The sequence below is a fragment of the Piliocolobus tephrosceles genome, chromosome 2 (assembly GCF_002776525.5).
Source record: "Piliocolobus tephrosceles isolate RC106 chromosome 2, ASM277652v3, whole genome shotgun sequence".
NCBI classification, from domain to species: domain Eukaryota; kingdom Metazoa; phylum Chordata; class Mammalia; order Primates; family Cercopithecidae; genus Piliocolobus; species Piliocolobus tephrosceles.
The window spans coordinates 89,323,112-89,347,065 of NC_045435.1; the positions used below are offsets into that span (position 1 = coordinate 89,323,112).

The 23,954-nt window shown below is 41.8% G+C and overlaps 1 protein-coding gene across 2 annotated transcripts in view; it reads right to left on the reverse strand.

Annotated features, from left to right (window-relative positions):
- Positions 1–23,954, reverse strand: part of KLHL18 (kelch like family member 18) — a 60,081-nt gene that overhangs the window by 20,570 nt on the left and 15,557 nt on the right. For both annotated transcript variants that reach the window (XM_023231580.2, XM_023231579.2), the window contains exons 2-3: positions 6,680–6,810; positions 3,517–3,657 (exon numbers count right to left, since the gene is read on the reverse strand). In XM_023231580.2, coding sequence (XP_023087348.1) covers positions 3,517–3,657; positions 6,680–6,810 — 272 coding nt within the window. The remainder of the gene's footprint in view (positions 1–3,516; positions 3,658–6,679; positions 6,811–23,954) is intronic.

Below are 23,954 nucleotides of genomic sequence, written 5' to 3' on the forward strand. Positions count from 1 at the left end.
CACATAGGAAAGGGGCCCATTCAAGAGGAGGAGGGAGATATGAGGGAAAATAAACCTTCAGGGTTGATGGAGACCCACATCTTTCATTAGCCACATCACAACCTTCTTCCTTGCTGACACAGCTTGACTTTGGAAGCAAGAAGACAGCATAAGACATAATGCTTTATCAGAGGCAGGAAGCAGTGACTTGAATTAAATAGGTTACTGACGTGGTTCATTGACATATTTGATGTCCCAATCTACCTCTGAGAGAATTTCAGAAAATACACAGCTCCAAGGCCGGGTGCAGTGACTCACGCCTGTAATCCCAGCACTTTGGGAGGCCGAGGTGGGCAGCTCACTTGAGTTCAGGAGTTCGAGACCAGCCTGGCCAACATGGTGAAACCCCATCTCTACTAAAAATACAAAAATTAGCTGGGCGTGGTAGTGTATGCCTATAGTCCCAACTGCTCAGGAGGCTGAGGCAGGAGGATCACTTGAACCTGGAAGGTGGTGGTTGCAGTGAGCTGAGATCATGCCATTGCATTCCCACCTGGGCGACAGAGCAAGACGCTATCTCAAAAATAAATAAATAAAAATAAAAATACAAAAGTTAGCTGGGTGTGGTGGCAGACACCTGTAATCCTGCTACTCTGAAGGCTGAGGCAGGTGAATGCTTGAGCCTGGGAGGCAGAGGTTGCAGTGAGCCAAGATAGCGCAACTGCACTCCAGCCTGGGTGACAGAGTGAGACTCCATCTCAAAAAACAAAAGAAAGAAAAAACAAAGCTCCAGTACTGCTTGCCTAAAAGCAAGGAGGCCCATACATTTGAAGGCCGGAAAGAGGGCCACCAGAAAAAGTCAACCCCAGCTTCACGGGAAAAAAAAAGCAGCAGGTTGAAGATGTAATAGACTGAGCAGCCTCAGGAACTGTGGCTTTAAGAACTCTGATGGCATTGCAGCTTCTCTGTGCTGTCACATTATCTTTTCCACTGGTGCTCAGAATGGTTTTCCTCAAGTCGCTGGCAATCAAATCTTAAAATGATGCACCCTCAAGGGCACAAAGGAAGTGGGGAGCTGGGAGACACCACCACATTCTGTAGCCAGGCTCAGGGAGAATCATTCCAAGGAACAGAGACAATAATAGGAACTACTGGAGAGAAAACAGAAAGCAGGCCATGGCTCTGGAGTCTGTGGCAGGAGATAGGAATGAGGTATAGATTTAGGTCTCAGAAGGGGTCCTGAAGGGCTGAATGAAAAAATGTCAAGGATAGACTTAAAACATCAGGTTTATGTGTAAGTACTTACTCCTAAAATGTTACTGGTGCATGCAAACCTGCACTGGCCTAAAAATGACTTTTCTTTTTTCCTTTTAGTTTTTAGAGACAGAGTCTTGCTCAGTCGCCCAAGCTGGAGTAAGATGATTATCACTCACTGCAGCCTTGAGCTCCTGGCTCAAGCGACTCTCCCACCTTAGCCTCTCCAGCAGCTGTGAACCACTGCACTTGACTAATAAATTTTTTTTTTTTTTTTAGAGATAGTATCTTGCTCTGGCATAAAGGCTGGTCTGGAAATCCTAACCTCAAGCAATCCTCCTGCCTTGGCCTCCCAAAATGCTGGGATTACAGCATGAACCACCTCATCTGACCTAAAAATCACTTTTCTAAGCAACTTTTAGATGACAGTAACTTTACAACACAGCCTGGATCCAGTGTTGACAGTGACAATCTCAAAAGCCCCCTAGGTGGAGCTGTTGTCCCTTGGTGAAGATTCGAGGATTGCCAACAATCCTTTCCAGGATTAATCCTACTTAGCCACAGAAAGCCATTTCAGCAGTGGTGAAGCCCAAGGCCTCCAAGCCTGGGGCTCTATCTTACAGAAAGAAAAAAAGAAAGAAAGAAAAGAAAGTAAAAGAAAAAAGAAAGTAATTTTCCAAGTTCTGTGGGAAAAAGAGGTAAACTAAGTCCAGTCTGTGTCTTAAGAAGCTCACAAATGAGCAGGAAGATAGTGTAGTGTGTGCTCCTCACATCTCCATATGCACCCTCTGGCCTGCCCCAGAAGGCATCCCAGAGCAGGGACAAGCTTGGTTCTGCAGCTTTACTCTTACTACAAGGTCTTTATAAAACTGCGAACAGCACCACTTACCTCAAGATGAAATCCTTTACCCAGTGTTCAGTGTTCAGCAGATGAGCCCCCCCACTAAATCTTAGGCATCATTACCATGATTATTTGACTAGCTGCACACACAGCAGTACTCAGTGTGATGACCATGAGCACCCTGTGGGCAGGATATGAACAGACAGTGGGTGTGGTCCACAAGCTGCTAAGTGAACTGGATAGGTGGAGTGAGAATGGGGGAGGGGAGGTCAGCTCCACAAGGGGATGAGGTTCGGGAGGGCAGATCTGAGTTAGGAGGAATGCTGACAGGCCAGCTACCTAGTGATCGGAGTAGGCTCAGGTGAAGGCTGGGTGTGCGAAGCACCACAGACACAGGGGTGCTCTTTGGGTTCCTCCTGCCTGTGTGTGGCCCAGCACTAACCTGCATCTCCAAACCTCTGCTGGTTAAAAGGCCTTTATCGTATAACTAAGAGCTCTGGCTCTTGAAGGGGAGGGAGAGGCTTCTTAACTGCTTAGGCAGAAGGTCATAGGAGATCCACAGGGCCCACTGCCAAGCACTGGAAATAGGTGGGGATATAATCCATGCTCCCAACCATAAAAGTGCATACAATGATAGTTCCCAGTGGACTAAGGAGGATAGAGAATTCCAGGAAGTGAAATTTGGGTAGGTTCTTAAATAACCGAAGTATGAAAAAGAAGGTCAAGAAATTCAAAGAGGGCTGGGAGCAGTGGCTCACGCCTGTAATCCCAGCACTTTGGGAGGCCAAGGTGGGCAGACTGCTTGAGCCCAGGAGTTTGAGACCAGCCTGGGCAACATGGCAGAACCCCATCTCTACCAAAAAAATTACAAAAATTAGCCAGGTGTGGTGGCACGTGCCTGTAGTTCCAGCTACTTGCCAGGCTGAGGTGGGAGGATTACTGAACATGGGAGGCAGAAGTTGCAGTGAGGCGAAATCACACCACTGCACTCCAGCCTGGGTGACAGAGGAAGATCTTGTCTCAAAAAAAAAAAAAAAAAAGAATAAAAAGAAAAGAAAGGAAATTCAGAGGGTAAAGTGTAAAGTACCTAAACAAAGATGGAGATGGCTATGGAATAGTTGGGGAGCATTGCACAAATCAGTTTGGTGAGAAATCAACTAAATTAGTGGCTGGTGAGATTGGAGAGGGAGGAACAGAAGATGCACATGTCAAGCGAAGGGAAAGGGCAGGTTGGACTATGTAAATCATGTTCTGAAAAAGTTCATCTCAAAGAAGTGGGCACTGCTACACACTGATTTCAAGAAATGTAAGCGCTGCAGAATAACTTTTCCAGATCACTCCCTTCATAAATCTATATATGGTCCCAAGAACTCAGCAAACTGGTGCAAGATTCCAGAAATGAAATAGTCATGTTCTCCACCAGGCCCACCACATCACCTCACCGTTCTCGGAGGAATGTGCAGCAGGCGTCTTTGATGCTCTGCAGCTGCAGGAAGCTCGCCCCCATCAGCAATGACTGGACATTTTGCTGGTCAATGGCAAGGTTGCCATTATAAGCAAAGTTGATCAGAGCCTCCAGGGCACTAGAGGAAAGAGGGAAAGCTGTGAGATGCTCTTCAGAGACAAGTCTTGGCCCACAGGAGACTCAGGCCCTAAATGAACTGACAATACTTAGCCCAGGCCCTTCGAGAATCTAATGGAGTAACTACTTCACCACAGCCTAAAACTCATTCTACCAAGTTGTCTTTATTGCCCTACAGAAAATTCTGAAAAAGAGAACCCAATCACCTACAATTTCACTAGAAAAAGTCAACACTGGTTATTTTTCTACATTCATTTTTAGTCCCTGATTGCCTACATGCAAGAATTATATGGATATAATAAAAAATACTTATCAAGCCCTTTCCCATGTTGCTACACTACCTTCATGTTTATTGTTTTTAGTGGCTGCTATATAATATTTCAACATGCAAATATGCTATCATTTATTTCCTTTATTGGTAAGCATAATAGCTATTACCATCTTATTGCTGTTGGAACGTTTTTGAATTATTTCTTTGGGGTAAATTTCTAGAATGAGATTTCTAACATTTTTTCTGCTTTCAACTCACACTGAAAATGAAATCCAAATTCCATCTACAGGGCTGTAGGTGCTCTGGTCCCTCTCCATCTGTCTGTCCGCCTCCCCTCCACTTTCTCCCTTTCTCACTTGATTCCAACATTCTGAACATATTCTTACCTCAGGGCCTTTGCAATGACTCCTCCCTGTTTGGAGGACTCTTCCCCCAGATGGCTCACTCCCTCACTTCAATTAAGATGTCTCAGCTCAGATGCCACCTCATGACAGGGGCCTTCCCTGATCACTCCAAAATAGCACAGCCTCCACCATCCTTCACTAGCCTTTACTCTGCTTTACTTTTCTCATATCACTTTCACTCTTAGCCATACCATGCATGTATTTGGTGACTGCCAAAGCACTACTAGAAAGCTGGTAGAGGCAGGGCGCGGTGGCTCACGCCTGTAATTCCAGCACTTTGGGAGGCCGAGGCGAGTGGATCATCTGAGGTCAGGAGTTCGAGACCAGTCTAGCCAATATGGCAAAACCCTGTGTCTACTAAAAATACAAAAATTAGCCGGGCGAGGTGGCATGTACCTATAGTCCCAGCTACTTGAGAGACTGAGGGAGGAGAACTGCTTGAACCCAGGAGGTGGAGGTTGTTGCAGTGAATGGAGATCATGTCATTGCATTCTAGCCTGGGCGACAGAGTGAGACTCCATCTCAAAAAAAAAAAAAAAAGCAGGCGCCTGTAATCCCAGCTACTCATGGGAGGCTGAGGCAGTAGAATCGCTTGAACCTGGGAAATGGAGGTTGCAGTGAGCCCAGACTGCACCACTGCACTTCAGCCTGGGTGCCAAGAGTGAGACTCCATCCCCCGCTGCAAAAAATAAAAATAAAAAAATGAAAGTTGGCAGAATGAGAAGAGGTGCTGTTTTCTCACTGTTATACCTCAGATATACGATACAGCTATGCTCATCATGGATGTTCAGGCAATCTCTGTTAAATGAAGCCCCTGGACTATTCATGGGACGAGCATGCCTCCTTCAGACACACACTTCAGAGAAGAGGAGGGCACAATTGCCCTTGGACACCTTACTTCTACGTCTTTCCTCATAAGTAACTAGCCTAAGATTTCTTTCTTTCTTTTTTAAGAGTCAAGGTCTTACTCTGTTGACCAGGCTAGAGTGTAGTGGTGTGATCACAGCTCACTGCAGCCTTGACCTCCTCGGCTCACCTCCCACCTCAGCTTTTGTTTTTTTTTTGAGACGGAGTCTGGCTCTGTCACCCAGGCTAGAGTGCAGTGGCCGGATCTCAGCTCACTGCAAGCTCCGCCTCCCGGGTTCACACCATTCTCCTGCCTCAGCCTCCTGACTAGCTGGGACTACAGGCGCCCACCACCTCGCCCGGCTAGTTTTTTGTATTTTTTTAGTACAGACAGGGTTTCGCCGCGTTAGCCAGGATGGTCTCCATCTCCTGACCTCGTGATCCACCCGTCTCGGCCTCCCAAAGTGCTGGGCTTGAGCCTGTAGGCTTGAGCCACCATGCCCGGCCCACCTCAGCTTTCTAAGTAGCTGAGACTACAAGTGTGCACCACCACGTCCGGCCAATTAAAAAAAATTTTTTTATACAGATGTTGTCTAAGCTGGTCTTGAACTCCTGGCCTCAAGTAATCCTCCCGCCTTGGCCTCCCAAATTGTTGGGATTTCAGGCATAAGTCACCTTGCCTGGCCTGACCTGAGATTTCTACTTTGCCATAGGTATATAAATCCTCTTCCGGTATCGGGGCAGATCACCTTTGATCATCCAGAGGGTAACACACAGTCTCCTAGCTCTTTTCTCCCTAGTTGTCACCACTGTCAGATTAAGAGGTTGGGCAATAACTGACTTCCAGCTAAGGGGATAACCTTGGGCTTGATCTCCTTGAGCTTCAATTTTCTGAACCATGAAATAACCATAAAATCTGCCACCTTCTAGATCTGTGTTGTCCAATAATAGTAGCCATCAGCCACATGTGACTATTTAACTTTAAAATTAAATTGATTAAAATTAAGGAAAATTTAAAATTCAATTCTTCAGTCCCACTAGTCATATTTCAAGTGCTCAACAGCCATCTGTGGCTAGTGGCTACCATTTTGGGCAGTACAAATAGAAAGAACATTCGCATCACTGCAGAAACCTCCAGTGGACAACACTGTTCTAGACTGATAAGAAGGGATGTGAATGAAGAACTTATTTAAAGAACTATTTTGTCAGCTAAAATGACTAGCCCAGAAAAGTGCAGAGAATAATATACTACCACTCTTAAACCCAGCCCCATTAAATGTATTTCTCTTATAGTAGGGTAAAAACAGCATCAAAACTCCCATCATTTTAACCCTATCTCAGACCACTGGTTGAGGTTCTAATCTGCTTATTAATCACTTACTATTTGTCTGGAGCTAGGCTATTAGACACTGTGTCCTGCTGCAGGTCCTCAATGGAACCGTGCACAGGCTGAAACTGCATCTGGAAAGCAGCCTGCGAAACCTAATGGTGGGATTCAGTACCTTGGGTCCATTCCTTGCATTACAATCTCATCCTGCTTGCACTCCATCATGTCATTTGTAAACATAGCATGGAAATATGGGATCGAGGCTGCTAAGACGATCCGGTGAGCACTGAATTTGTGGTCCCCAATCTGTGGGCAAAGTAAAATACAAAGATAGATATTGAGGAATGAAAAAAAACAAAACAAAACAAAAAAAAAACAAACTCACCTCCCTCCGCAGCATACCCCACTGCCCATTGCAACGGTGTTGAAGGCATCCCAGGGCATGGAGGCCAAGGCTTAGCGTGATGACCCTGAAGTATTTTAAATGCAATATACTCGGTTACAGTAGAAGAATGTAAACAACACATTTTAATGAAGTGTTAAAATAGCTAAAAAATTTATGCCTGAATGTTTCATGTAATCATTTTTATTTATATGGTAGTCTCCAATGCACCCCTTTCAGCTACTCCACCAACTCAAATACCTGATTCCTGTAACACTTTATCCCAACCTCAGGCAGATGGACTAGACAAACAGTCCAAGAATGCTGGTGCTCCTAAAAGTATGCTCCTCAAGAAGAGTAAATATGTAGTGATGGGGCCAGGGGGCGGTGGGGGCATGAGAAGATACCCTGGTGTTGTAGACTGGCTGCTGCTCTGTGTGGTTAGCAGGGACAGAGGCCAACTCTTCCTCCAATAAGTGTCAAATCCTCACTGACGCACCCTTAGCCTGAGGAATTCTATAAAGTGTTTTCCAACTATCTGTCAAAAGGCTCTTCCCTTCAATAAGCCATTTATAGCTCCAAGCTATATAAACATTTTCACTTAAGAACTTTCTATTCTCCAGGAAGAACAAAACAGTCCTTTTTTCCTTTTCATCAGGTTCCACATCAGTGAAATGCCAGAGAATCTCACTATCTGATGCTCATCTCTTTGTGTCATGTTTATCCAAGGATTTGAGGTTGGAAGATCGAATCCTTGGATAAAGAGGCGTGAGCCACTGCACCAGCCTCTACTCAAATTTCTTAAAGTTGTTCTATGAGATTTATTACAAAAGAAAAAAACAACAACTAGCAGTCTCTGTTTTCTTGATTCCTTGCCCTTGATTCCCACTCCCAGGGGCAACCTCTTGCTTCTAGGACTTTTCTCCATCTTTCTAAATAATATGCTTACATATTACTTGTTGACTTTTCACTTTGAGTTATTCCCTGTGGTACCCAACCTCTAAATAACTCCCAGTAAATGCTGACTCTTGGTATTCACACCCTTGCGTGGTCCCCTCCCACAACATGTCAGGGTTGGTCTATGTGACCAACAGAATATAGCAGAAGTGATGATGGTATGTCACATTCAAAGCTAGGTCATAAAAGGCACTGAACTTCTTCTTACCCTGTTCTTCTGGATCACTTGCTCTAAAGAAGCTAAATAACATATCCTTAACAGAGGCCCATATGAAGAGGATTAAAGCCTTCTACGGCTACCTGAGTGAGCTTGGAAGAACATCCTCCAGCTCCAGTCAAGCCTTCAGATGACAGCAACTTTGTGAGAAATGTCTAAGCTGCTTCTGAACACGTGGCCTGCAGAAACTGTGAGATAATAAATACTTGTTTTAAGTCACTACATTTTGGGCCGGGCGCAGGGTGGTCATGCCTGTAACCCCAGCACTTTGGGAGGCCAAGGAAGGTGGATCACTTGAGGGTGGATCAGGAGTTTGAGAGCAGCTTGGGCAACATGGTGAAACCCTGTCTCTACAATAAATACAAAAATTAGCTGGGCATGGTGGTGCATGCCTGTAATCCCAGTTACTTGGGTCACTGACACAGGAGAGTCGCTTGAACCTGGGAGGCAGAAGCTGCAGTGAGCCAAGATCATGCCACTGCACTCCTGCCTGGGCTGGAGTCTCAAAAACAAAAAAGTCACAAATTTTGGGTAGTTTGTTATGTGGCAAAAGATAACTATTATATTACTAATCTAATTCCTATTATGGAAGATTAAGAATTTGTCCTGATACCTTTCTTCATGTACTACCCCACACACTCTCCTTATCTTTCCAATATAATTAGGTCAAATTTTGGTTAAATTAATATGAAGAGTTGCATTAAGTCTATGCAAATGTTATTTGTAGCCAAGCCATGCTGCACACTGTGAGTATACTTCCTTTTTGTATAATTTTTCTTTTCCCTGGAGCATAACACTGTGGTTAATATATTCAGTCACGTACTCTATCAGTTGTTTAAGTTGTCTGTTTCTTGAGACATTATCTACTGGAACTCTTCCTGGGAATTCTGTTTCCCTCACCTATATTGACATCCCCGTTTCCTGAACCCCACTTAGTCCTCTTTCTTATTTATTCACTTGTTCTGGTAGAAAGCATCTTCTAGGCTGGGCGTGGTGGCTCACACCTGTAATATCAGCACTTTGTGAGCTCGAGGCAGGTGGATCACCTGAGGTCAGGAGTTCAAGACCAGCCTGGCCAACATGGTGAAACCCTATCTCTACTAAAAATGCAAAAAATTAGCCCGGCGTGGTGGCGGGCGCCTGTAGTACCAGGTACTCGAGGTGCTGAGGCAGGAGAATTGCTTGAACCTGGGAGGCGGAGGTTGCAGTGAGCTGAGATCACACCATTGCACTCCAGCCTGGGCAAGAAGAATAAGACTCCACCTCAAACAAATAAAAATGTGTCTTCTAGCAGAGCTTCATAAGAAGGGGTCTATGTACAATGTCCAAAAATATCTTTACTACCCTCGAGCTTAGATAATAATTTAGTTGGTTAAAAAATTCAAAGTTTAGACTTTTTTCCTGTCAAAATTTTGAAAGTATTGCTCCACTGTCTTCTAGTTCTTTGTTTTTAGAGATGGGGTCTTACTCTGTCCCCCAGGCTGGACTTGAATTCCTGAGCTCAAGCAATCCTCCTGCCTCAGTCTCCTGAATAGCTGAGACTACAGGCATGTTAGTGTGCACCTGGCTATGTTTTTTTTTTTTTTTAAAGTACGTGTGTGTGTGTGTGTGTATTTGCACCGACAGGTCCTGCTTTGTTGCTCAGGCTGTTCTTGAACTCCTGGCTTCAAGCGATCCTCCCATCTCAGCCTCTCAAAGTGCTAGGATTACAGGTGTGAGTCACCATACCTGGCCTACTTTGTTCTTATTGAGAAATCGAATGCTATTTTGAATCCTAACTCTAAGCATGTAACTGCGCTCTCTAGAAGCCTTTAGGATTTTCTCTTTATTCTTATAGTTCTAAAATTTCACAGTGTTGTATCTTGGTATTGGTTTTCTTTTATTGTGCTGTATCAATCTACAGACATTATTTCAGTTCTGGAAAAATCTCTTCACACTATTTCTTTGATAATTTCCTCCCTTCTATTGTAATTTTTTCTCCTCAGAAATTTCTATTAGTTATGTGTTAGATTTCTTGGAATAATCCTCTAATTTTCTTATTGTTCTTCCCTACTTTCCATCTCTTTCATTTGGTCTATCAGTGAGGAAACTTCTTCAACCCTATCTTACAATCTTTCTGTGTTGTAGGTTTTTATATTGGCTATCGTATTTTTAATTTTCTAGAGGTCTTGTTTTCAAAAGCTTCCTTTTTAAAAGAATCTTGTTCATCTTTCATGAATGCAGTATTTTCTCAAATCTCTCCTGAGATATTATACAGTTACAACTTTTTTTCTTCTTTATCTCTGCTTTTACTGTTTCCTAAGATATTTTCTCTCCCAATTGTTTTGATCTCTGTCTTCTATGTTAGAGGTTTTCTTTAAATGTCTGGTGACACTTGGCTAGGGGGTAGGATTGTCGATTTGTGGGCTTCACATTAGGGTGATCAGGCAAGAATCAGCCATTTGATTGAGGACCCCTGGAAGTAGTCAGTATCTTTAGGACTTTTTCTCTGGAGTTAATTTTATCAGAGCAGGATCTTCCAATCTCTTGCAGGGAAATATCTGTCAGCCTACAGATATTCTGGAAACTGGGTGTAAGAGGGGGATGGTTCTACCATACACTACTGATAACTCATATCTTAAAGCCCTTATTTTCAGTTTTGCTCCATATTGCACCCCTCTCCTATGCTTGGTGTGCCTGATGCAGAGCCTCTGGTTCAGTATCTAAGACTAAATTTCCTACCTCCTGAGAGAGTGGGGGAGGGGGTGCAGGCATCTAATTGCCTTTCATATAGACTTCCAAGTAATCTTCCTGTTTTCAGTATTTGGTGTCTCCAATTCTGGAACTATTCCAGGGTTCTACATTAGAAATCCTCTTCCTTCTCAGTTTCTCCCCCTGGGAGGCACTTTCAGTTCCTCTGGCCCACTAAGTCTTCCACACATGCTCTCTGGCTTTAATATTCCATTGATTTCTCATTTGCTGATATGTCTTTCCCCTCTTACTACTATTTTAATGGGGTTATGGAGGGGAATGAAAGTTAAGTGTGTATTCAATTGGCTGTGTTTAACTGCTGTGCATTTATTTTTCATCTAGAAAATAAACAGAAGACAAAAGAACAAGCTGTATGTGCACCAAGAGCGTGACCTGGTTTCAAAAAAAAAAAGAAAAAAAAAAAAAAAAACCAGCTACAGAGAAGATAGACCTATCTTGGGATATGTTAGCCTGATTACATTTGAGTTCTGTATTTAGCTAAGGTGAACAACAAATTGGACCTTGTCTAGATGAGGAAGACCAAGATGGGCAAGAGTATGAAAGCTACATCTTATAAGGAATAGCTAAAGGATAGTCTGGTAAAGATAATTTAGGAGGAACATGATGGTTGTCATCAAATCCTAGAAGGGCTATCACATGGATTAGGGCAGATCTAGAAAATTACAGAAAGGCAGATTTTCGTTTATCATAAAGAATAAGAGTTTAGAATACTTACGAGGGTCCTGGACTGGTTTTAAAACTATTACGTGACTACTTAGAGACCTTCCAATTCTACAATCCTGTGGTACTACACTTTTGTGAAAAGCTTTTAAAAACCCAAACACTCTATTTGTAATCTCAGTTTTTACATGTCTTGTTTTTTGCTGGGCACAGTGGCTTATGCCTATAATTCCAGCTCTTTGGGATGCTAAGGTGGGAAGGTTTCCTGAGGCAGGGAGTTTTCAAGACAAGCCTGGGCAACACAGCAAGACCCCATCTCTACAAAAAACTAGCCAGGCATGGTGGTGCATGCTTGGGAAGATGGTTTGAGTCCACGAGTTCAAGGTTGCAGTGAGCTATAATTGTCACTGCACTCCAGCCTGGGCAACTGAGCAAGAGAATGTCTCAAAAAATAAAAAATAAAATAAAATGTCACTTTAAAAAAAAATGAGAGGATCATTTATTGAGCTCCTTTTGTATGCCATGGACTATGCCAAGTACCCATTCTGCACATTTTCTCATTTCAGTCCTCATAGCAACCCTCTGCAGCAGGCCAGTACTGTGAATCATGCTCTATAGATGAGAAAACCAAGATTTGGAAGTTAAGCAGCTCACCCAAAGTCAAGTAGCTATTACGTGAAGAGAAGGAATTATGCTTAGGTTGTTACTGGTGGAATTGGAGAGGGACCTAATACATAGCATACCTTCTCTCAGCTTGAGTTCTCAGTCAATTGATAAAAAAATAAAAAATAAAAAACCTACACATATGATAAAACTACATAGAATTAAATATACATATATACAGAATGAATAAAAGTAAAACTGAAGAAATCTGAGTAAGATTAATGAATTATAATTATACCAATGTTAATATTCTAGTTGCAATATTGTACTTCCAGTTCCTCTGGCTTAATAGTTTTGCAAGATATTACCATGGGAGAAACTGGGCAAAAGGAACAAGTTGTGGGCATGGTAGTTCACGCCTGTAATCCCAGCACTTTGGGAGGCTGAGGTGGGAGGACTGCCTGGGTACAGAAGTTTCAGACTAGTCTGGGTAATATGGCAAGACCATGTTTTTACAAAAAATAAAATAAGATAAATTAGCTGGGTGTAGTGGCGTGCACCTGTAGTCCCAGCTACTCAGGCAGCTGACACAGGAGGATTGCTTGAGCCTGGGAGTTCAAGGTTACAGGAAGTTATGATCACACTACTGCACTCCAGCCTGGGCAGCAAAGTGAAACCCTATCTCTATTTAAAAAAGAAAAAATTAGGCCGGGCACAGTGGCTCATGCCTGTAATCCCAGCACTTTGGGAGTACGAGGCGGGCAGATCACGAGGTCGGAAGATCGAGACCATCCTGGCTAACACGGTGAAACCCTGTCTCTACTAAAAATACAAAAAATTAGCCGGGTGAAGTGGCGGGTGCCTGTAGTCCCAGCTATTCAGGAGGCTGAGGCAGGAGAATGGCGTGAACCTGGGAGGCGGAGCTTGCAGTGAGCCAAGATTGCGCCATTGCACTCCAGCCTGGACGACAGAGCGAGACTCCAGCTCAAAAAATAAATAAAATAAAATAAAATAAAAGTATCAGGAAACCAGGGAACAGGCCTAAGGAAGAAATTCCAAGCTGACCAGGTCACTCTGTGGAGACAGAGTATGAACTGGAGGGACAGGAGTGGCAGCTAGGAGCACAGCCAGGAGACCACTGCCTGGTCCAGAGAGAGAAGAGCAGAGCTTGGCCTGGATGGTGACAGTGGGAAAGGAGAAAAGAAGTCAGACTCAGGAAAGATGCTGACCTTAGAACTGCTGTCATCTGGTGACTGACTAGATGTGGCAGTGAGGGAAAAGAGGTGTCAAGATGACTTCCAGGTTACTGGTGTGATCTGGCATGTGCAGGTGCCATATACTTAGATCAGGAATAACAGAGAAGGACAAAGTCAGGAGTAATGACCAAATAAAGTTTTGGACAAGCTGACACCAAGTGCCTGGGAGGCATCTAAACAGAGACTATGTAGAAAATGGATGGCCAAGTCTGGAATACAAAGATAAGTCTGGGCTCAAATAACACTTTTGGAAATAACCAGTGAAGACAGAAAAAAAGATCACTTAGGGAGAGAACTTGAAGTGTGAAGAGAAGAGGCTATAAGACAGCCTTGAAGAACTTCAACATCTAAAGATCACCTAGTAGAGGATGTATCAGCAAAGACACAGAAGGGAGCTACAGAAAGGAAATGAGAAGAGAAGAAGGGAGAGGTCTGGAGGTAGAAGAGAGTGTAGGTCCAACAGACAGGCAATGTGGCATGGAGACTAGATGGAATCAGAAGGTCCTCACCAGCTCTGCTACCTCAGACAGGGCTGCTCACACAAATTCTGTTCCCTACCACAGGCAGGTGGGGCTCAGCATTCAAGCAGTAAAGCAGCCCGGCAAAATCTGAGTTGGGAGTAATCTGAGACAGATGTTTCCAAAGAAAGCAAAAGATATACCCAGAGAAGATTTCTCTTTGATGGAAAACATTTTGATACTATTGTTCCTACCTTCAGGAGCTCACAATGAATATAAATAAAGCATTAAGAACAGTTAAGTGCTCAGCCTGCATGGACAGAATGCCCTTGGGATCAGTGGGGTTAAGACCAAGCTTTAACGCAGTCACAAAGAACGTTTAAAGTGCATGATTAGTAGTAATCCATAATTTTTATTGAGGCACATATTTGAAACATAAAGGCCATGAAGCTGGTGGGTACGAATAAGTCTATAAAATGGAGAAGCAGTAGGGATGAATTAATCCCTAAAAAAAAATTGAAAGAATAAGGTATGCAGAACTGCCCTATCAGATGTCAACACTTATTATAAAGCAATAAAAATTGGGAAATTATGGTACTGAAACAAACAGACCAACTGAATAGAATAAGCAGTCAGAAATACATCTCATATATATGTAAACTTGATAAATGATAGAAATGGCATTGCAGATAATATGGCAAAGAGAGTCCACTTAATAAATGGTGTTGGGACAACTAGTTATCCACATGGGAAAAAAATCAAATTGAATTCCTGCTTCACATCACACTCCAAAATCAATTCCAGATAGAAAAAAGCCTTAATGGCCAGGTGCAGTGGCTCACGCCTATAATCCCAACACTTTGGGAGGCCGAGGTGGGAGGACTGCCTGAGCCCAGGAGTTTGGGATTGGCCTGGGCAACATGGCAAGATCTTGTCTCTATTTTTTTTTATAAAATACAAAAAAAGAAGAAAAAAACTCTTAAGCATTAAAGGCAAAACTTCAAAATTTTGGAAAAAATATAGTAGGTCTTTTTGACCTTGAGATTAGGATTTCTTAAACAAGAATTCAAAAAGTATTAACCTTAAGAGAGAAGACTTCAATATTTGACTACAGTAAGATTAAGAACTTCTGTCCAGGCCAGGTGTGGTGGCTCACGCCTGTAATCCCAGCACTTTGGGAAGCTGAGGTAGGCAGATCACTTGAGGTCGGGAGTTCAAGACCAGCTTGGCCAACATGGTGAAACTTCGTCTCTACCAAAAATATAAAAAATTAGCCGGGTGTGGTGGCATGCACCTGTAATCCCAGCTACTTGGGAGGCTGAAGCAGGAGAATCGTTTGAACCCGGGAGGCTAAGGTTGCAGTGAGCCAGGATCTTGCCACTGCACTCCAGCCTGGGCGACAGAGCGAGACTCCATCTCAAAAAAAAAAAAAAAAGACAAGCTACAAGTGAGAAAAGATATTTGCAAACATAAAACCAACAAATAATTAGTATCCAGAGTACATAAAGGACTCCAATAAATCAACGAATCATAATTTGAAAAAAAAAAAAGTGAGCTTAAGACTTACCTAAAAGTAGGTATTTCATAGACAATGAAACAGAATGGCACAAAACAAAGGAAAAGATGATCAATCTCAGTAATAATCAGGGAAATACGAGCATCACAATGCGATACAATTTCATATTCAGGAGAAGTCCAATTAGGAAGTCCAATTAGAAGGTATTATTATACCCAAAGCTGCTGATGATGTGGATGGACAGAAGAGCTCTTAAGCACGCTAGAATGTATGTAAATTTAAACAATTTCCACTTTGAAAAATAATGCCAATACTAACATGATCATGAAAAGTTGAACACGCACATACTCAATGACCTAGCAATTTAACTCCTACCTATATACCTTAGATGCATACGCTCCAGAAAATATGTAATAAAATGTTTACATCACTAGTCAGAAAAGCAGAAAACTAAACAAAACAAAAGCCAACCTAAATAACTATTGAGAGGAGAATCCTAATTTCTGATATTCATATGATGGAACATAATTCATCAGTGAAAATGAATGAATTAAAAGCTACACACAACACAAAGTAAAATCCCCAAGGGCAGGAATCTGACCATGTCAAAAATTTTTCCTCTCTTACAATGATATGTACATTATGCAATATTTGATACATAGAAAACAATATCTGTAAATTAGGAAAATAAACCCATGAATCCATCAAAGGTCCAGCATGCTTGGAAATAGTCTATAGGTCAAAGAGGAAGTCTCTAAAAAAGGAAGGGAAATTTAAAAATACATTGAATGAACGAAAATGAAAATACAATATATCTAAAGCAGTGGTGAGATTATGACACTAAATGCTTACATTAGAAAAATCTCCAGTGAATAATTCAAACTACCTCTCCAAGGAACTTGAGAACAAACTCAAAGCAAGCAGAAGGAAGGAAATTAAAAGGAGCAGAAATCAATGAAATTAAAAACAGGAAAACAGTAAACTAATGAAACAAAAAGATACTTCTTCGAAAATATCGATAAAATTGACAAAGACAGAAAAGACAAATCACGAATATAGGAACGAAACAGTCGATAATACTACAGACACTGCAATCATAAAAATGATAACAGGAGAATACTATGAACAACTCTACACATAAATTTGACAACTGATGAAATGGAACAATTTCTTGAAAATAACAACTTACCCAAGATGGGGGAATAATTGAAAAGCCTTGTAACTAATAAGAAAACTAAATCTGTAATTTTAAAATGTTTGAAAAAGACATCTACAGGTTCAGATGGTTTCACTAGAGAATTCTACCAATTGTTTAAAATAGAATTAATACCAATTTTAAACAATTTCTTCCAGAAAATAGAAGATTAACGGATAACTCCAAGTTCATTTTATGCACTATTACCCTAGTACCAAAACTAGACAGACAGTATAAAAAAAGTACAGACCAATATCTATAGATGCAAAAATCCTTAACCAAATATCAGCAAATAGAATTTAGCAATATATAAAAATAATTATATACCATGACCAAATAGGGTTTTATTCTGGGGTAAGACAGACTTAATATTTGAAAATAAATCTATGTAATCCAGTATATTAATAGACTCAAGAAAAAAGAAGAAAAAAGAAGTGATACGACCCTCTCCATGAAAAAAAAAACAAAAAAACAAAAAAAAAAAACCACTTGACAAAATTCAGCACCCATCCATGATAAAAATTCTCAGAACACTAGGAATTGAGGGGAACTTCCTCAACTTGATAAAGAACATCTACAAAAAACTTCTAGTATTCTAGAAAAACACTGAACGGTCGCCCCAAAAATGTTGAACATGGCAAGAATGTCCACTCTTACCACTGCTATTTAACACACTCTTGGAAGTTCTAGCAAGCTCAGTAAGGCAACAAAATGAAACAAAAGGAATACAAATCAGAAAATAAGAAATAAAACTATCTCTATTTGCTCATGACATGGGGTTTTTTTCTTTTTCCTTTTTCTTTGAAACAGGGTCTCCCTCTGTTGCCCAAGTTAAGAGTGCAGTGGTCCAATCTTAGTTCACTACAACCTCCACCTCCTTGGCTCACGCTATCCTCCCACCTCAGCCTCCTGAGTAGTTGGGACTACAGGTGCACACCACCACACCCAGCTAATTTTTGTATTTTTTGTAGAGATGGGATTTCATCATGTTGCTCAAGCTGGTCTTGAACTTGTGAGCTCGAGCGATCCACCCGCCTCGGCCTCCCAAAGTGTTGGGATTACAAGTGTGAGCCACGGTGCCCGGCCTGACATTATGGTTTATGTAGAAAATCCAAAGCAGTCTGCAAAAAAACAAATAACCCTAGAACTAATAAGTGAGTTCAGCAAAATTACAAGACACAAGATCAACATACAAAAATCAGTTGTGTTTTCCATATACCAGCAAGTAACACATGGAAACCAAAATTTAAAATAAAATTATATTTACAATCACTAAAAAAATTAAATACTTATGTGTAAATCTTAACAAACCAATGTACAGGACTTGTGTGTCTTGCTCTGTTGCCCAGGCTAGAGCGCAGTGCCATAATCATAGCTCACTATCACCTCAAACTCCTGGGCTCATGCAATCCTCCTACCTCAGCCTCCCAAGTAGCTAGGACTACAAGATGTGCACCACCATGCCCAGCTAATTTTTTTTATTTTGGAGACATGGAGTCTTCCTATGTCGCCCAGGCTAATCTTGAATTCTTGGCCTCAACTGATCCTCCCACCTTGGCCTCCCAAAGTGCTGGAATTACAGGCAAGATTGCTTTTATAGCTATAGATGATATTATTCTAAAATTTATATGAAAGACAAAGGAACCTGAATAGCTAAAACAATTTCAAATGAGAAGAATAAAATGCAAATGGCCAATAAGCACATGAAAAGATGTTCAACATTGTTAGCCATCGTATGTGTGTATGTAGAGATAGGGGATATAAGGAAAATCTCTGTACCTTTCACTCAATTTTGCTGTGAAACTAAAACTGCCCTAAAAAAATAAAAGTTGAACTTTGGGAGGCTGAGGAGGGAGAATCACTTTAGGCTAGCAGTTCGAGACCAGACTGAGCAACATAGGATAGAGCTCATCTCTACAAAAATAAAAATAAAAATTAGTTGGGCATAGTGGCCTATGCCCATAGTCCTAGCTACTCGGGAGGCTGAGGCAGGAGGATCACTTGAGCCCAGGAGTTTGAGGTTGCAGTGAGTTATGATCGTGTCACTGCACTCCAGCCTAGGTGACAGAGTGAGGCCATGTCTCAAAAAATAATGACGATAATAAAATAAATAAAAGTCTATTTAAAAAGGGAATGAAATTCTGGTCAGGCACAGTGGCTAATGTCTATAATCCCAAGATAGGAGTCCAAGACAGGAGAATTGCTTGAGTCCTGGAGTTAGAAGCCAGCCTAGGTGACAGAACGAGAGCTTACCTATAAAGCTGCTAAGCCCTGAGCCTTGAAGGAAAGGATGACACCAGCTGCCAGTCTTTTGGTTGTACAAGAAGATAAGGACAATGAAAACTTTTTCTGGATTGGTTCCTTTGATGTTTTGTCACGGAAGTCAGGAAGTGCCTTGCCAGTAAGGGATGGTCTTTTAATGTTCTTTGATATTGGACAATGCCCCTGGCCATCTGGAACCCCAAGAATTCAACTATGAAGGCATCAAAGTGGTCTACCTGCCCCCAAACACAATGTCTCTAACTCAGCCTCTAAATCAGGGTGTCACAGGACCTTTGAAGCTCATTACACACAGTACTCTATGGAAAGGATTGTCAATGCTATGGAAGACAGCCCTAGCACAGAGAACATCATGAAAGTCTGGAAGGATTATAGCATGGAAGATGCCATCATTGTTATAGAAAAAGCTGTGAAAGCCATCAAGACTGAAACAGTAAGTTCCTGCTGGAGAAAGCTGTTCAGCTGTTGTGCATGACCTCACAGGATTTATGACATAGCCAATCATGAAAGAGATTGTGAATATGGCCAAAAGTTGAGGGGTGAGGAGTTTCAAGATACAGATCTTTGAGAAATTAAACAGCTAATTGATATTATAACTGAGGAATTAACAGAAGACAACTTGATAGAGATGAGAGCTCCCAAACCAGTGCTGGAAAACAAGGAAGATATACAAGAAGCAGTGCCAGAAAACAAACTGACATTAGACAACTTGGCAAAAGTGTTTCAATTATTCAAGGTTTCTTTTGTGACATGGACTCTCCTATGATACCAGCACTGAAACTAAAACAAATGGTGGAAAAAGAATTAGTACCATAAAGAAAAGTTCTGGAGAAATGAAAAAGCAAAAAGTCAGACAGAAATGACAATGTACAGTTGACCCTTGAACAACATAGGCTTGAACTGTGCAGGTTCATTTGTATACAGATTGTCTTCTGCCTCTGCCACCAGGGACAGCAAGACCAACCCTTGTCCTTCCTCCTCCCAGACTATTCAATGTGAAGATGATGATGATGATGATGATGATGATGATGATGAAGACCTTTATGATGATCTACTTCCACTTAATGAATAGTAAATATATTTTCTCTTCCTTATTTATTTATTTGAGACAGAATCTAGCTCTGTCGCCCAGGCTGGAGTGCAGTGGTGCGATCTTGGCTCACTGCAACCTCCGTCTCCCGGGTTCAAGCGATTCTCCTACCTCAGGCTCCCGAGTATCTGGGACTACAGGTGCGTGCCACCACACCCAGCTAATTTTTGTATTTTTAGTAGAGACGGGGTTTCACCATATTGGCCAGGATGGTCTTGATCTCCTGACCTCATGATCTGCCCACTTCAGCCTCCCAAAGTGCTGGGATTACAAACATGAGCTATCACGCCCAGCCGATGAGTTTTTAAATAACACTTCCTTTTATCTAATTTCCTTTATCATAAGAATACAGTATATAATACACATAACATATAAAATATGTGTTGTTAATAAGCTGAGCATGAAGGTTCACACCTGTAATTCCACTGCTTTAGGCAGCTGAGGCAGAAGGATTGCTTGAGGCCAGGAGTTCAAGACTAGCCTGGGCATCATGGCAAGATCCTGTCTCTGCAAAAAATAAAAAACTCAGCTGGGTGTGGTAGTGGTAGGGTGTCCCAACTGCTTGGGAGGCTGAGGTGAGAGAATTGCTTGAGCTTGGGAGGTCAAAGCTGCAGTGAGCTATGATCATGCCACTGCACTTCCAGCCTGGATGACAGAGCAACACCCTATCTCAAAAAAAAAAAAAAAAGAAAAAGAAAAAAAAAGAAGAAGAAACAACAAAACAAAGTTAATTGACTGTTTATATTATCTGTAAGGTTTCCTTCTAGTCAACAGTAGGCTATTACTAATTATGATTTTGGGAAGTCATAAGTTGCACTTTGATTTTTGACAGGGGACAGGGGTCAACATTCCAACTCCCACATTGTTCAAGGGTCAACTATATAGCCACAGTAAGACTGTGTCATATTGGTGAAGGGACAGGAACAAAGAACAATGGAACAGAATAGAGAACCCAGAGGTAACCTCACATAAGAATGGCTAGCTGCTTATTGACAAAGGTACAAAAGCATTTAGAGGGAGAAAAGAGTTTCTTCAACTATCAATGGGGCTGGAGCAACTGGATATCCATATGCAAAAAAAAAAAAAAAAAAAAAAAAAAAAGAACTTCAACCTATACCTCACACCTGAGGCAAAACATAACTCAGAATGGACCAAATATTTAAACATAAAACTTAAAACTATAAAACTTTTAGAATAAAATATAGTAGAAAATATTCAGGACTTAGGGCTTGGTGAAAAGTTCTCAGACATGAGACCAAAAGCACAAACCATTAAAAGAAAAAAAAAAAAATTGGACTAAATCACAATGAAAAACTTTTGCTCTGTGAAAGAACCAGTTAGAATTAAAAGCAATCTACAGACTAAAAAATATATCTGCAAACTACATACCTGACAAAGATCTATCTGTATCTATAATATATAAAGAACTCTAAAAACTCAACGATAAAAAAACAAAAAGCAATCCAATGAGAAAATGGGAAAAAAACATGAAAAGATAGTCCATTAAAAAGGATATACAGATGGCAAATAAACACATAAGAAGATGTCCAACATCATTACCCATTAGCAAAATGCAAATTAGAATCACAGTGAGGCCGGGTGCAAGAACTCACGACTGTAATCCCAGCACTTTGGGAGGTCAAGGTGGGTGGATCACCTGAGGTCAGGAGTTCAAGACCAGCCTGACCAACATGGCAAAACCCCCTCTCTACTAAAAATACAAAAATTAGCCGGGCATGGTGGCACATCCTGTAATCCTAGCTACCTGGGAGGCTGAGGCAGGAGAATCACTTGAACCTGGGAGACGGAGGTTGCAGTGAGCTGAGATTGCACCATTGCACTCCAGCCTGGGCAACAAGAGTGAAACTCTGTCTCAAAAAAAAAAAAAAAAAAAAAAAAAAATCACAATGAGATACCACTACTCATTTAACAGAATGGCTAAAATAAAAAACAGTGATCATATAAAATGCTAGGCTGGTGTGGTGGTTAATGCCTGTAACATGGTGGTTCACGCTTGCAGTCCCAGCTGGTCTTGAGCCCAGGAGTTCAAGACCAGCTTGGGCAACATGGCAAAACCCATCTCTACTAAAAATTAAAAATAAAGAGAATTTAAATATATATAATATATATACACACACAAATATATATACACATATATACATATATACACACACACATACATATATAAAAAATGCTGGTGAGGATGCAAAAGAATTGGGTCATCCATAGTAATCAGGGTTTTCCAGAGAAATAGAACTAATGAGGAACAAAGTGGGAAGGAGGAAAAGAGGGAGGTGGGGAGAGAGAGAAGGTGAGGGAGAAGAGTTGGGGGGGGAGAAGGGAAAAGGGGAAGACAGCGGGAGGGAAGAAGGGAATGGAGAAGGGAAAGAGGAGAGGGAGTGAGAGAGAGAGAGGGAGGAGGTATTGGGGAGAGAGAGAGAAACTTATTTTTATTTTAAGGAACTGGTTCATGCAATTGTGGAGGCTGGTAAATCCAAAATATACAGTGTGGGCTAGCAGTCTGGAGATTCAGATAAGATTTGATGTTACAGTCTTAAGTCAGAAATCTGCAGGGCAGGTGAGCAGGTAGGAAACTTAGGTAGGGTTTTTATCTTGCAACCTTTTTTTTTTTTTTTTTTTTGAGACACAGTATCACCCTGTTACACAGGCTGGAGTGCAGTGGTGCAATCACGGCTCAATGCACCCTGGACCTCCCAGGCTCAATCAATCCTCCTGCCTCAGTCTTCGGAGTAGCTGGGACTACAGGCATGTGCCACAACAGCTGGCTAATTTTTCTATATTTTGTGGAGACAGAGTCTCACTGTGTTGCCTGTGCTGGTCTCAAACTCCTGGGCTCAAGCAATCCTCTTACCTCAGCCTCCCAAAGTGCTGGGATCATAGGAGTGAGCCACTGCACCCAGCCTAGTTTGCAATCTTGAAGCAGAACTGCTTCTTCAGGGGAAAGCTCAGTTTCTGCTCTTTAAGGCCTTACACTGACTGGATGAGGCCCACCCACACTACAAGAGCAAATGGTGGTGACCTGACAAGAGCAAATGATGGTGACCTGATATAACTAACTTACCTATCCTTACTAAAACATGGGCTCCACCAAGGGGGCAATCTTTGTATGTTTCATGTTTTCTGGAATAGTCAGAAATTAATATTCAGCATTTGTTGAATAAATGATGATTTGGAATGAGTCAACTCAACATGTAATTGAGTCTGGTCATGTCAGTCTCCATTTTAGGGGGTTCCCTACTGCCTACAAGTCAGATCTAAACCCTAAACAGGTTTTTTTTCTCTCTCTCTTTTTTTTAAAGACAGGGTCTCACTCTTGCCCTGGCTGTAGTGTAGTGACACAATCATAGCTCACTGCAGCCTCGAACTCCTGGGCTTAAGTGATCCTCCCAAGTAGCTGGGACTATAGGTATATGCCAATGTGCCTGGCTAATTTTTTTATTTTTGGTAGAGATGGGGGTCTCACTTTGTTGCCCAGGCTGGTCTTGAACTCCTGGATTTAAGGCATCCTCCTGTATCAGACTCCCAAAGTGCTGGGATTATAGGTGTGAGCTGCTGCACCTGGCCCACATCCAGTTTTATCCTCCACCATGACTCTCTTCTAAACTGTTGGCAATTCCCAGAAATTGTCTTGTTCCCTCAGGTAGGATTCTTATCCCCTCATTTTTATGCCCAGTGAAGGATTCCTCATCCTTGAAGATTCAGCTCAAATGTTCCCTCCTCTGAGGAGCCTCTGACTTCCAGGCAGTCTGCTCTCTCCTTCCTGTGGCACTTGGTACAAGCCTCCACTATAGCACACATTATATTGTCCTAATGAATGTCTCTCCATCTAGGCTGAATATTCTTCCCAAAGAAAGGAAGGTTATATCTTAGTACTTAACACAGTGCCTCATACTCAGTTGTACTTAATGAATTCTAAAGCCTACTTCATCTAAAAATAGGCTTCATCTGAGATACAAACAAGTAACAAAATTTCTGATGAATTTTACTTCAACAGTTTTTAACTGTTGACCTTCTGGCTTCGGACTAGCAAAGCTGGTCAAAGTGGGAGCTCAAGCTGGGCGCGG